The 13603-nt window shown below is 45.5% G+C and overlaps 1 protein-coding gene across 1 annotated transcript in view; it reads left to right on the top strand.

The window, feature by feature from the left end:
• The window catches only part of dnah9l (dynein, axonemal, heavy polypeptide 9 like), a 393205-nt gene that overhangs the window by 33894 nt on the left and 345708 nt on the right, over positions 1-13603 (top strand). Inside the window, exons 9-11 of the mRNA XM_041200867.1 lie at positions 4718-4870; positions 6016-6249; positions 9768-9899. Of these exons, the coding sequence (XP_041056801.1) occupies positions 4718-4870; positions 6016-6249; positions 9768-9899 (519 nt within the window). The remainder of the gene's footprint in view (positions 1-4717; positions 4871-6015; positions 6250-9767; positions 9900-13603) is intronic.

Here is a 13603-nt window from a genome sequence, read left to right as displayed (position 1 = left end):
CCCCGCATTAAAGACAGTTAATCCTTTAATAGACTATTTAAAGTTTCAATAAAACTGTGAAGTCAGAACCCCCTATTCAGATAATTGTAGCTTTTGAAACTCAGCAAAGTATGACAGAATGCCAGCCCTTGGGGAAATGTTAACAAGAGCTCTACTGAAATTGAATGAATAGATGCTACTTTTTTTTTCTAACCTATGCCTGTCAATCAAAGTAGTCCACAGACTCTCACTGACAGCTGCAATCTGTTTTTTAAAGTTTAAACTGCAGGGGATTTGAAAAACTTCCGATCATGACAGTTATACAGACCTTATCCACCCTTCGAGAGTGTTCACATCTACTGCATCAATATGTGCCTGCCACACTGCGGGTTAAGGTCCTTGCAGCAGCCAAAAAGGGGTTTATTTGAACTCAGCACTGAGTTCAAATAGCCACACTGTGTTGAAGTTCCCCACCTGTGTGAACCATGCCCTGCTCCCTTTCCCCTAACCGAAAAAATTGGATCTGTCAAAAATGGGAGCAGAACTTCTGTATCCGGGTCTCGCCTGCTATTTTTAAAGGTCAGCGGAGTCTTCCTGACTCTACTAAATTCCCGCCCGTACACTCGGTCCTGATCCTGTTCTTATCTGATGTCTATAAGTTATTTTCAACATAGCTCACTGTATTGTGATCAGGAGTGGGAAACCTGCTGATTCTGCTCCTCAAAATAGACTGGAGATCAAATCTGGGATCTTGCTGCTCTGAATGGACGATTGGAGAGCTCTTCTTTACCCTTTATTTATTTGTCTTTGGTGAATTTCTGTCAGAGGGAATTTAGGAGTTATCTATCTTCCTGTGGGTTTAGAGTCATTTGTAGGCCAGACCAGGTAAAGACAACAGATTTCCTTCCCTAAAGGACATTAGTGAAGCAGATGGGTTTTTACCACAATCGATGATAATTTCACAGTCACTATTGCTGAGCCTCACTTATTTTATAATTCCAGATTTGTTAATTAAATTTAAATGCCACTAGCTGCTGTGGTGGGTTTTGAACCCCTGTCCCCAGATCATTAGCCTGGGCCCCTGGATTACTAGTGCGATGACATTACTACGACGTCACCATCTCCCCGATAAGAACGCCTTCTCAGCTTTCTGTATGGGATTTTTAAAAATGTCTGCTTATCTTTTTACTTTTCTTCTTCTGGTGTGTAAATTTTGTTTTACAATGATTATATCTAAGTGAGTATGGCTATAGTGCAGCTTACATTCCCTTACAGGGATACTTTGAGCATTTTGGACATTTAACTTCACGGCATGGATTGTAGGATTCAATAGTGCCGTTAATGTTAATTGGATGCTCGGGATTTCCTCAAGGAATAGGAAATTAAAAAGTCAGTCACTCAGATTGCTATTGTTTATTTCCAGTTTGAACACGACTGACACAAAATTGGAAGCATGTTACTTTCACATCCCCTTGATCTAGAGTTGGATTTGGCTAAGAACCTCCCTTTCCTCTCCAAAGTTCTTGAAGTTGTTGTCACCTCTCAAATTTGTGTCCATCTTTTGCAGAATTCCACATTTGAATCCATCCAATTTGGCTTTACCCCTGCCACAATACTAAAATGGCTTTTATCAAAGTCACAAATGACACCCTATGTCACTCTGACAGAGGCAAACTACCCCTTCTCGTCCTCCTTCACCTGTCTGCAGCCTTGAAACAAGCTGTTCACACTAGCCTTCTCCATTGGCTCTCAGCCATTGTCCAGCTGTGTGGAATTGTACTGCCAGGTTCCTTTTTTTTATTATTCATTCATGGGATGTAGGCATCGCTGGTTGGGCCAGCATTTATTGCCCATCCCTAGTTGCCCTTGAGAAGCTGGTGGTGAGCTGCCTTCTTGAACCGCTGCAGTCCATGTGGTGTAGGTACACCCATAGTGCTGCTAGGAAGGGAGTTCCAGGATTTTTACCCAACAATAGTGAAGGAACAGTGATATCATTTCCAAGTCAAGATGGTGAGTGACTTGGAGGGGGACGTCCAGGTGGTGGTGTTCCCATGTGCCTGCTGCCCTTGTCCTTCTACATGGTAGTGGTTATGTGTGGGGAAGGTGCTGTTTAAAGAGCCTGGGTGAATTCCTGCTGTGCATCTTGTAGATGGTACACACTGCTGCTACTGTGTGTTGGTGATGGAGAGAGTGAATGTTTGTGGATGTGGTGCCAATCAAGCGGGCTACTTTGCCCTGGACAGTGTCAAGCTTCTTGAGTGTTGTGGGAGCTGCACTCATCCAGGCAGGTGGGGAGTATTCCATCACACTCCTGACTTGTGCCTTGTAAATGGTGGAGAGGCTTTGGGGAGTCAGGAGGTGAGTTACTTGTCGCAGAATTCCTAGCCTCTGATCTGCTCTTTAGCCACAGTATTTATACAGCTAGTCCAATTCAGTTTCTGGTCAATGGTAACCCCCAGGATGTTGATAGTGGGGGATTCAACAATGACATTGCCATTGAACGTCAAGGGGCGATGGTTAGATTCTCTCTTGTTGGAGATGTCTGGCATATGTGTGGCCTGAATATTACTTGCCACTTGTCAGTGCTGTTGTCCAGATCTTGCTGCATTTGGACATGGACTTCTTCAGGATGTGAGGAGTTGCGAATGGTGCTTAACATTGTGCAATCATCATCGAACATCCCCACTTCTGACCTTATGACGGAAGGAAGGTCATTGATGAAGCAGCTGAAGATGGCTGGGCCGAGGACACTACCCTGAGGAACTCCTGCAGTGATGTCCTGGAGCTGAGATGACTGTCCTCCAATAACCACAACCATCTTCCTTTGTGCTAGGTATGACTCCAACCAGTGGAGAGTTTTCCTCCTGATTCTCCTGGACTTCAGTTTTGCTAGGGCTCCTTGATGCCACACTCAATCAAATGAAGCCTTGATATCAAGGGCAGTCACTCTCATCTCACCTCGGGAGTTCAGCTCTTTTATCCATGTTTGAATCAATGCTGTAATGAGGACAGGAGCTGAATGGCCCTGGCAGAACCTAAACTGGGCATCAGTGAGCAGGTTATTGCTAAGCAAGTGCTGCTTGATAGCACTGTTGATGACTCCTTCCATTATTTCACTGATGATGGAGAGTAGGCTGATGGGGCGGTAATTGGCCGGGTTGGATTTGTCCTGCTTTTTGTGTACAGGACATGCGGGAGCAATTTTCCACATAGCCAGGTAGATGCCAGTGTTGTAGCTGTACTGGGGCGCTGCAAGATCTGGAGCACAAGTATTCATTACTATTGACGGAATATTGTCAGGGCCCGTAGCCTTTGCACTCTACAGTGCCTTCAGCTGTTTCTTGATAGCACGTGGAGTGAATTTAATTGGTTGAAAACTGGCATCTGTGATGCTGGGGACCCCCAGGGGAGGCCAAGATGGATCATCCACTCGGTACTTCTGGCTGAAGATAGTAGCAAATGTTTCAGCCTTATCTTTTGCACTGATGTGCTGGGCTCCCCCATCATTGAGGAGGGGGATATTTGTGGAGCCTCCTCCTCCAATGAGTTGTTTAATTGTCCACCACCATTCATGACTGGACGTGGCAGTACTGCAGAGCTTAGATCTGACCTGCTGGCTGAGGGATTGCTTAGCCCTGTCTATCACTTGCTGCTTATGCTGTTTGATATGCAAGTAGTCCTATGTTATAGCTTCACCAGGTTGATGCCTCATTTTTAGGTAAGCCTAGTGCTGTTCCTGGCATGCCCCCTTGCATTCTTCATTGAACCAGGGCTGATGGTAATGATAGAGTGTGGAATATGCCAGGCCATGTGGTTGCAGATTGTGTTCGAGTACAATTCTGCTGCTGCTGATGGCCCATAGCGCCTCATGGATGCCCAGTCTTAAGTTGCTAGATCTGTTTGAAACCTATCACATTTGGCACGGTGGTAGCTCCACACAACATGACGGAGGGGATCCTCAATTTGGAGACATGACTTTGTCTCTACAATCACTGTGCGGTGGTCACTTCTACCAATAACGTCATGGACAGACGCATCTGCGGCAGGCAGGTTTGTGAGGATGAGGTCAAATATGTTTTTCTCTCTTGTTGGTTCCCTCATCACCTGCTGCAGTCCCAGTCTAGCAGCTATCTCATTTAGGACTCAGCCAGCTTGGTCAGAAGTGGTGCCACTCTTGATGATGGACATTGAACATTCTGAGCCTTTTCCACCCTCAGTGCTTTCTCCAAGTGGTGTTCAACATGGAGAAGCACTGATTCATCAGCTGAGGGGAGGGCGGTACGTGGTGATCAGTGGGAGGTTTCCTTGCCCATGTTTGACCTGACGCCATGAGACTTCATGGGGTCCAGAGTCGATGTTGAGGACTCCCAGGGCAGCTCCATCCCGACTGTATACCACTGTGCTGGGTCTGTCCTGCCGGTGAAGGAATATTGTAATATAATTTATCTTTCTTGTTTAATAAATGTTTTATGCTTTCATTAAAAGTTCATTAGCTTACCCCAGTGACTCTGTTCAGTAGCCCCTCTTCATGTATCTAAACAAACAAATAAAAGTTAGGATCTATCAATCAGGTATGTCCAGTGGTAACCTCAGCTAGGGATCTTAACACTTGGGATGTTTTACTCTGTTAAAGGTGCTATATTAATGCAAGTTGTTGTTTAAGAAGCTTTTAGTGGAGCAAAAAATAAAACAAACTTTAACTTTACCTTGAAAATGTGTTTACAATCTCTCTAAACAGGTGACAAAGCATTTGCTTAAGCTATTTGATAATTTAGCTGATTTAAAATTTGAAAATAATGACAAGGATGGTGATACATGTAAAGCAGTGGGAATGTACAGCAGAGAAGAAGAATATGTACAACTTTCCACACCCTGCCACTGTGAAGGACAGGTAGGTTTTTGTTTGTTTATTTGCATTCTAATCCAATATATCTGAAAAACTATATATTGTGACCTAGTTTGACACTAGATATTATTGGAAAAATCTCTTGAATGGATTTTTTTGTTTTTGCATATATTGAAGAAAAAAATGTATATGGAAGAAGTCATAATATAATCTGAAAAACAATGAATTGATTAAATGCAATCTCTTGCAAACGTATCTTAAACAACAAAGTATTAATTCTACTTCCTCTACAAAGGAAGTCATGTTTGTCATATGAAGAATTTCTTTTAATCATGCATCAAATTAATTACCATCTGACAGTGATTTCTTTTACTTCTGAGAGTCAACCCATCAAATTTGTTCACTTTGGCACTAGCTCTCAGTATGTGTTAAAGAAAGATGTGTTGTAGATTGGGTAAAAATCTGACTTTTGCAGGTAGCAGGGCAGGTTAACAAAGCAGTTAATAAAGCATAAAGATTCCTGGGCTTTATAAATAGAGACATAGAGTGCAAAAGACAGCAAGTTATGGTAAACATAGAAACGTTGGTAAAGGAATAGACCATTTAGTCCCTTAAGCCTCTTACATTGCTGTTCATTGAGATCATGGCTCACCCTTGACCAAGCTCCACATAATTGCTTTGGTCCCATAATTTCTTAATATCTTTAACAGAAATCAATGAATCTCAGATTTAAAATTACCACTTGACCCAACATCAACTGCTATTTGCAGGGGAGATTTCCAAACTTCTACCACCCTTTGTGTGTTTCCACACTTTTCCCCTGAAAGACCAGGCTCTTAACTTTGAGGCCGTGTCCCCTGGTCCTAGATTCCCTGACTAGTGGAAATAGTTTCCCTCTGTCTTACTTTATCAGTTATGCACAATATTTTTTAAATTTCAATTAAATCCCTCTTTAACGTTCTAAAATCAACAGAATACAACCCCATTGTGCAATCTCACCTCATAATTTATTAAACCTTTTCAGTGCAGGTTTCTTTCTGGTAAATCAACACTGCACTTACAAGGCCAAAATACCCTTTCTCAGGTGTGGTGCCCAGAACATGCCACTTCAGACATGGTCTAATCAGGGCTTTGTATAGAAAAGATAAAAGTTAAGTTCCTAACAAAGATGTATTTTGCTTCGTTTTGAGGCTGAGTGTTGGCTGCATGATCTGGAGGAGACAATGCGAACCACAATGCAGCAAGAAATCATGGAAGCAGTAGCAGCATATGAAGAGAAACTGAGAGATCAGTGGTTGTTTGACTACCCGGCACAAGTGGCTTTGACTGGCACTCGCATTTGGTGGACCACAGATGTTGGAATTGCTTTTGAGCGTCTTGAGGAAGGCTTTGAAACTGCTTTAAAAGATTACAACAAAAAACAAGTTAGTTGCCTTTGAACAGAATTTTCCTGATTAAATCTGTTAAGACCAGTACCTTGAATTGTAACATTTAAATTACAGTGACCATACTGATTTAATTCTACTTTTATCTGTACATTGTACAGCTTAGAGAAATTGTAGTAAAGCACTGGGAATTTTCTCAGAGGTTGTCCCAACTGCCCAGCGTAACCTTACTGATGAGCCTGTTCAGCTGGGGTTTCCATCGATCATCTGCCAAAGCTATGGCGGCTAATCAGGAGAATCTGAAGAAATCTCTGGCAGTTATGTTGGACATTTTTACTGATTGCCTTTTTTTGTTACACTGTGGGCTTCTACTTCCCTTTTCTCATTATTACAAGCTGACCAATGATCAACATTTGCAGTCATTATTTTTAGATTGCTAATCTTTGAGATTGCATGACAAGCTGTAAAACAATTTAATTTATCTTTTATTCTTCTGTGATGTTCCGGAAATAATCTCCTTAACGTGCAAAATATCAGACTGAGTTTATAAAATTGAACTAATTTGCATCCCTCACTATCCATTAATTTTGCTTCAGATGTTCTATGGCTGGGATTTTCCAGTCCCAACAGTGGCAGGCGAGTGGGCAGTCCTGGGAGGGGGGACACAATGTGGCAGGAGCTGAAAAATTGGTTTGCCGCTGGCGTGAAATGGTGGCGAGAATGTGCGCTCCTGCCTGTCATGGTGGGTAGCCATTCCTGTCAGAGGCCAGCGTGAAGCCATTTTGCATCCATTGAATGTGATGCAGATGAAGCCCAACCGAATTGTCCCCCCTTGTCCAATTATCTGTGCCACCAGTGGGATATCACACTGGTCTGGAACATGTCTAGACCAACGTGGCATGGATATGTCGAGGCTCACAGAGAAAGGCCTGGGCCAGCTGCCAGCTTGTGGAGAATGGAAGATAGAGGCCTCCAGTGACAGTGAGCCCTGGGGCACCACATGCAGCAGTGGGTGGGTGGAACCTCCCGGATGTGGATCTTTGTGCTATAGGAGCCTCCCGGATGTGGATCTTTGTGCTGTAGGAACCTCCTGGATGTGGATCTTTGTGCTGTAGGAGCCTCCCGGATGTGGATCTTTGTGCTGTAGGAGCCTCCCGGATGTGGATCTTTGTGCTGCCGGAGACTCCCGGATGCACTGCAGGTGGTTGGCTGCATGAGGTACTGGTGGACAGTGACAATGCGAAGTCATTTCAACAGATGAATGCATGAAGGGCAAAGGCTCAGTATGTGTGGGAGACTTCTTCCACATGGCTCACAAGTTTCCTTGCAAAGATCCTTGCCTCCCTGCACATGCTTGATTCGAGTTAGCATAGACCCAGCTCGGGGTGTCCCTTTGAAAATGGCGGGGGCGGGGGGGTGGGGGGTGGGTGGGGTGGGGTGGTGGTGGTGGGAAACACGGTCTTAATGACTACAGATCACAATTAAACCACATCATATCTAATCAAAGTTCAAGTGTATTTACATAAGTGTAAGAATGCTAACAGTTATAGTGATCATGCAGCCACATGTGGAATCATAATTTCTTAATCTCTCATTCCCTACCACTTCTTCTAGGTGCTCTCCCCACATTTGCAGCAGGGGTGGAGGCAGCCTGCTGACCAGTGTGCCCTGTTGTCTTGTGTGACCTTGGCGGGTGTCCTCTGGAGACTTGAGGCCTGAGGGGCCATGGCTTACTCTGGCTGTCCTGCTGTGGGACACCTGCTCCTTTTGTGGTCATAGAGGATGAAGCTGAAGGGGTCACATGCAAGGGGTTTCGCGCACATGTCGGAACCATTTCATTAGTGGGCAGGCGAACGGACTCCTCCGCCTCATGTGCCACTCTGTGAGGGCCTCCGACACCTCTGCCTGATGTTCCCCCGCCTCTCACAGCATATCCAGCATTATGGGCAGGGCCAACCTCAGAGGCTCATCATCTGACTCAGATGTTGCAGATGCCTCTTCCCTAGCATTCCTCCGAGTACTTGTGATCTTGGTTGACCCTTCATCCTCCTGCTGCAGGCAGGTGTCCATGCCTCAAGGTGTGTGCCTCTGGGCTGGTGGAGGATGCAAGTGACTGCTGTGATGGCTCTACCGATGCACTTTCTTCCCTCTCCACAATATCCTCAGTTCTCTGTTGGCTGGAGGTACTGCTGGACAAGGTTGCTTCTTCTGGCCTTCCCCCTTCCTGCTGGTACATAAGTGAGAGAGTGACTGCCTCCAACATGGTTTCTATGGCCTACATTGTGCATGGATGCTTATTGGATGGAGGCTGCCCATCAACCTTGCCATCTGCACAGGTCTGGCCTGGTTCCACCCCTGCCAGCTTGGCTGCCCGTTCCTCAGGCCCTGTGAGGTTCCTCAATTTAGCTGTGTCCCCACCCATCTTCTCTCTCTCCCTCCTGTTGTGCTGTAACTTTTCCTGCGTAAAGAGGGAAGGTGGGATTGAGAGAAATTGGTTTTCAGGTATCTTTCTCATGGTTCCACTCTCATAAATAACCCACTGGATTGTGAGCCATGTGACTGATGCACTGCAGATTGTCCACAACGGTTCTGGGCCAGCACCCTCTAAAGCAATGAGCCCACGTAGATAGAAGGATAAGGCTCACAGGGGCATGTCATTGCTGGTGCCCTCAACACCTACCATCCCTACCGGCGGCAGCCCCCCCCCTCCCCCCCCCCCACCCCCCCCCCCCCCCCACCCCCACCATCCCAATCAGCAACTGAGCTTGCTGTGTGGAAGGGTCAGGGACCCACAGTGGCCTCTCCACCTGCAAACTAGATGGACTGCAGTAGGGGAACTATGAGGCATCACCTTATCATGTTGAATAGCTCTTTTATGCATGGGGGCCACACAGATGGTGTCCTTGCCATTGAGGTTTATGTCTCCACTACCGTTCAGTGAAGTGAGTGAGAGTGAATGTTCACTTACCTTGGCAGCACGGATGAGGACAGTTCTCCAGTGGAGGCTGTGGTCATTCGCCACCCTGGCGGCTTCCTCCTTTGCAGGGTTCGTCACATGACTCAGCCTCGTCCTTCCATCCTCATGGCACAGGGTGCCCCTACTGGCTTCCACTGCATTGAGCAGCACATCGAGGGAAGCGTCGCTGAACCTGGGAGCCAGAACTCTCTGGGATTGCCAGGTCGTCTCCTCCTTCCACGGTAACATGACAAAGATGCCTTTTAAATATGGCACCCAGATATGATGGTGGTGCGCATCATCCAGCCTGCCCCGCTGCGCAACACTTCAGGAAATCCCCGACTGCATAATAAATGTGCCCAACATGGTGCAATTCGGCGCAAACCCCCATCAGGCTCCATGGTGGGAAACACTCCCAGTTCCTGTCCCCACCACCGGACTTAGGCCTGGAATGGAAAATCCCAGCCTATATTTTGGCTAATACATAAACGGGCGATGTCTTGCAAGTATAGCACTTTCTGGAATAAATAATCAATGTATGACATGTAGTGTACTGTACCCTATCTTTTTGAGTAGTCAGATATAATTATTTTTATTGCAGATTGCTCAGCTAAATGCTCTTATAAACATGCTACTAGGGGAGCTCACCCATGGTGATCGTCAGAAGATTATGACAATCTGTACAATTGATGTACATGCCAGAGATGTTGTAGCAAAGCTCATAGCACAGAAGGTAATTTGTTGTAGCAATTACCCTAATGCATTCTTAAAGGCATAAAATAAACATAATTTCCTTGTAAAGGGGCTGCTCAGTTGCTTCTGGAAAGAAATGACAATGTTTTGATTCAGTCAGTTGGGTCTTATCCATTGATATGCTACATAATTACATTTACTAGCTAAAGTAACAAGATTGACTTTGTGGTATTTAGTGTAAATTCCTCATAATTTTGACTACATTGTTTTCAGAGTGAATGCAGTTTTAATACATGTCCTTTTTTATTTTTATCTTTGCAGTCAGAGCTTACACAAGTGTCACACAACTGCTTCCAACACTGCACATCACCACTCAGTACTCATTTAGATGTTGCATGCTCTCGAAATTTAAATAAAATACATTGAATCTTCAATCTCTCTAACCACTGCATTTATGCTAAAGTGTTTTAAAATGATCTTGAAGAAAATCCGTTCTGTTGTTGAATACATGAAGCCCATTTTAATTGCATTCAATCCATTAATAATTCTGTCATGTACGGAGCAACAGAATAACAGATGGTAGATTAAGATGTTCGGTGCCGAATGTATATGAATTAGATGGAGCTGTAAAAAAAATACATTTTTCTGTTTCTTTTAATTATACATTACTTCTACCATATATCTAGTTTCATGATATATTTTTGTCAGGTCAATGCGATTGCTTTCAAAAGCCAGACCCATTCACTGTTGAAGTCAGGCAGAGTGCATATTATACCAATGTGAAGGACAGAATCCTGAAATCATTTGAGACTGTTGTGTTATTTTGAGAATATGTTTTACCTGCAAGTGATCACTGCAGAAAATAATGACTTTTCAGAAAAAATGTAAAAGCTTCAGCAATGTGGCCAGGGGGAATGAAAAGCAAATAAAATTGCTGTTTTGAGCCCTATATTTCTATACCCTGTCATCTTAATTTTATAAGATATTTTTAAGACGTCAAGATGTGACATATTGGTCTGGACTTTCACTGAATCGGGATGACTCGGGGAGGGCCCTATTAAATATGGCGGGTGAGTCCCGTTTCCGGGATTCCCAAACCCATTCCCAGGCTGTCTAGTTTTCGGGGGTGCCTTTAAAGGGTGTGGGCTGGTTCCTGTCAAAAGTCTACATCCAGCACTCCCGACCTGGCCAGCTTCATCACAGAGGTAGGCACCACCCACTCCTCTGCAATTTTCATGGAATTGGGTCAGGTTTTTTAAAGCATGTGGTTCATGGCTCCTCAGGAGTCATAAAAGATAATTCAACAGGTCCTCCTCAGGCCCCCTGTGCCAAACTCTGCCCTTCCACCCACTCCCCATGGGCCTTCATGCCCCCATGCCAAGGAGGAGTCTGGACTCTTAGTCAAGCATACATAATGAGGGAGCCCAGGCAACCAGTAAGTTGTTGAAACAATTGCTCCCCACAGAAAATATTGTTTGATTCACAGCTCAGGCTCTCTAATCTCTGCTGCCAATTTCACAATGATTGTTTACACAACGTTAAATGGTTTCAAGGGTTTGTGGTTCTTGTTAATGAAACTTTAAAGGGTCTGGATGACTTACGTTTTTATTAGCTTGTAGTGAAATTACTTGTTTTTCAACACAGTAGAAAGTTATGAGTGAATTGCTATTTTGAATTTTTTTTTTACATCCTACTATGACACTCAGATCTAGACAGTGTATAATGGGTCAATGGACATGGAAGTGCCAGAGCTTCGCATAAGGGGCATGAGGGACCAAGGGGGTGGGTGCCATGGGGGGCATGAGGAGCATAGGAGTAGCTGGAAAGGCAGAGCTTGCCAGGGAGGCATGGGGGACTATTGAAGTCAGTGGGGGGCATGGATGGTGCATTGGGAGGATTTGGAGGGTGAAGTGGTGTGGGGGGATGAGGGCTGGAGGGTCATTGTGCACCGAGGTAAGCCTTTTAAACAGCCCACCTTTGCATCCAGCAGCCACTGTGGTTGCCTCTGAACTTTTTCTCTGGTCAGCTGGCCCGATTCCAGCCTGCACCCGCCTCCTGGCAATGAAGATCCCACCCTTGCAGGCACTTTCTCCCAAGATGAGGGGATCGAGCGGGAATTTTCCCAGCATCCTCTTTCTGCCTTGAGGATGAAAATTCAGGTCATTAACTTTAACCTCCCAAATGGCTCGTCTTGAATTACATGACAGTCAATTTTTTTTCCAAATTCTTAAATTGACTTCATCCCATGTGTTGTTGCAGGGATGAAAGTGATGCTATTGTATTCAGCACTATTGCATTTTGCAGGGACAAAAAATGATTTGAAAATGCAAAAAATTAAAATGATGAAGTTACAAAAGAAAAATTGCTTACTCTCCTTGAGATCTGTCATGAATTGTGTATGCACTCTGTTGCCGCTGAACTGTTACCACTGTATACTTTGCTGTATTTTTTACTACACAATTTCATAGACATTGGGCAGAATTGTCCCAGATTTGCACAGAGTGCAGTAGCGGGTGGTTAAAAAGGACATTTTACCCGCTGGCCATTGTGGCAGGCTTTTGCGCCATATCGCCCCATTCCTGGCGTGTTCCACCTCATTAATAATGCACTAACGGGAAATACACCGGATCACTGTCGGGGTGGCCTTTGATTCATTACCCCCCTCCCCACCCCCCCATCCCTCCGCCGTCACTGCAAGCCTTCAGTAATCTGGCACCATATTTAAAGGGCGCCCCTGCACAGAGCTAGCACTCTCAAAGCCGTCAGAAGCTGCTGGGAAGCCATGGCTGCCAAACGGAGGGAATATGCTGCCCCCAAATTTAGTGACACCTCCCTTGAGTGCCTACTGGCACAGTGGAGGCTTGGCATGAAGTCCTCTACCCAACTCTGGGTGAAGACCAGCGAGAAAAGTCACCATCCAGCATGGGAGGTGGTGGCAGCAATGGTCAGTACAAACGCCCTGCAAAAGAGGACAGCCACCCAGTGCCAAAAGAGGATGAATGATCTCCATTCCTCCAGAGTAAGTCACTCTTCTCATCACTCTCAACTCACACACTCACAAACCCATCACACATCCACAGGAAGTGCCAGTTCAAAGAGACATCACCATTCACTCTCTCACACACATCTTCATCTGCTCTGTGGATCGTGTCCTCACCCCAAAGATGGCACCATTCAGCACCCACACATGCTAGGCATCCTTCTCATCTGGCCTGGCAGGCGTCCTGCTTACACTCTCTCCATCTCTATTCATGCAGGACAAGCTGGACAAAATGGAGAGGTTGCAGACCGGTGGAGGAATGCCTGGAATTAAGATCTTCACGGCCTTTGAAAACAGTCATTGATGATGATCGGGGCTGTTCCTGTGCTGATGGTGAGGTCAGCGGTGCTCTGCCAAGTGAGGGTCCAGCAGTGCAACATCCATCAGACAATCAGACAACCGTGCTGTGAGTGATGTGTCCTGTTTCACAGGCCACTGCCATGCACTAATTATCTCTCCTTGCTTTCGCAGGCACATCCGGGAAACAACCAAGAGAGTTCACAACCCAGGGCCTCCAATCAAGCCCCGAGGGAAGCTCAGGAGAGGAAACCACTGAAACCCTCCCTGAAGACCCATCCCAGCGCTCACCCACGCCCTCCACCAGCACAGAGGCACGCACTTCAATGGGACCTGGTTCCAGAATAGCCTCAGGATCACAATCTGATGAGCAATTGCACTGTCTGATCCATAGCAGGTGGCACAGG

Source organism: Carcharodon carcharias, chromosome 12, assembly GCF_017639515.1.
Source record: "Carcharodon carcharias isolate sCarCar2 chromosome 12, sCarCar2.pri, whole genome shotgun sequence".
Taxonomy (NCBI): domain Eukaryota; kingdom Metazoa; phylum Chordata; class Chondrichthyes; order Lamniformes; family Lamnidae; genus Carcharodon; species Carcharodon carcharias.
Note: the sequence above shows the minus strand (reverse complement) of the source record. Positions and strands in the feature narration are given on the sequence as shown.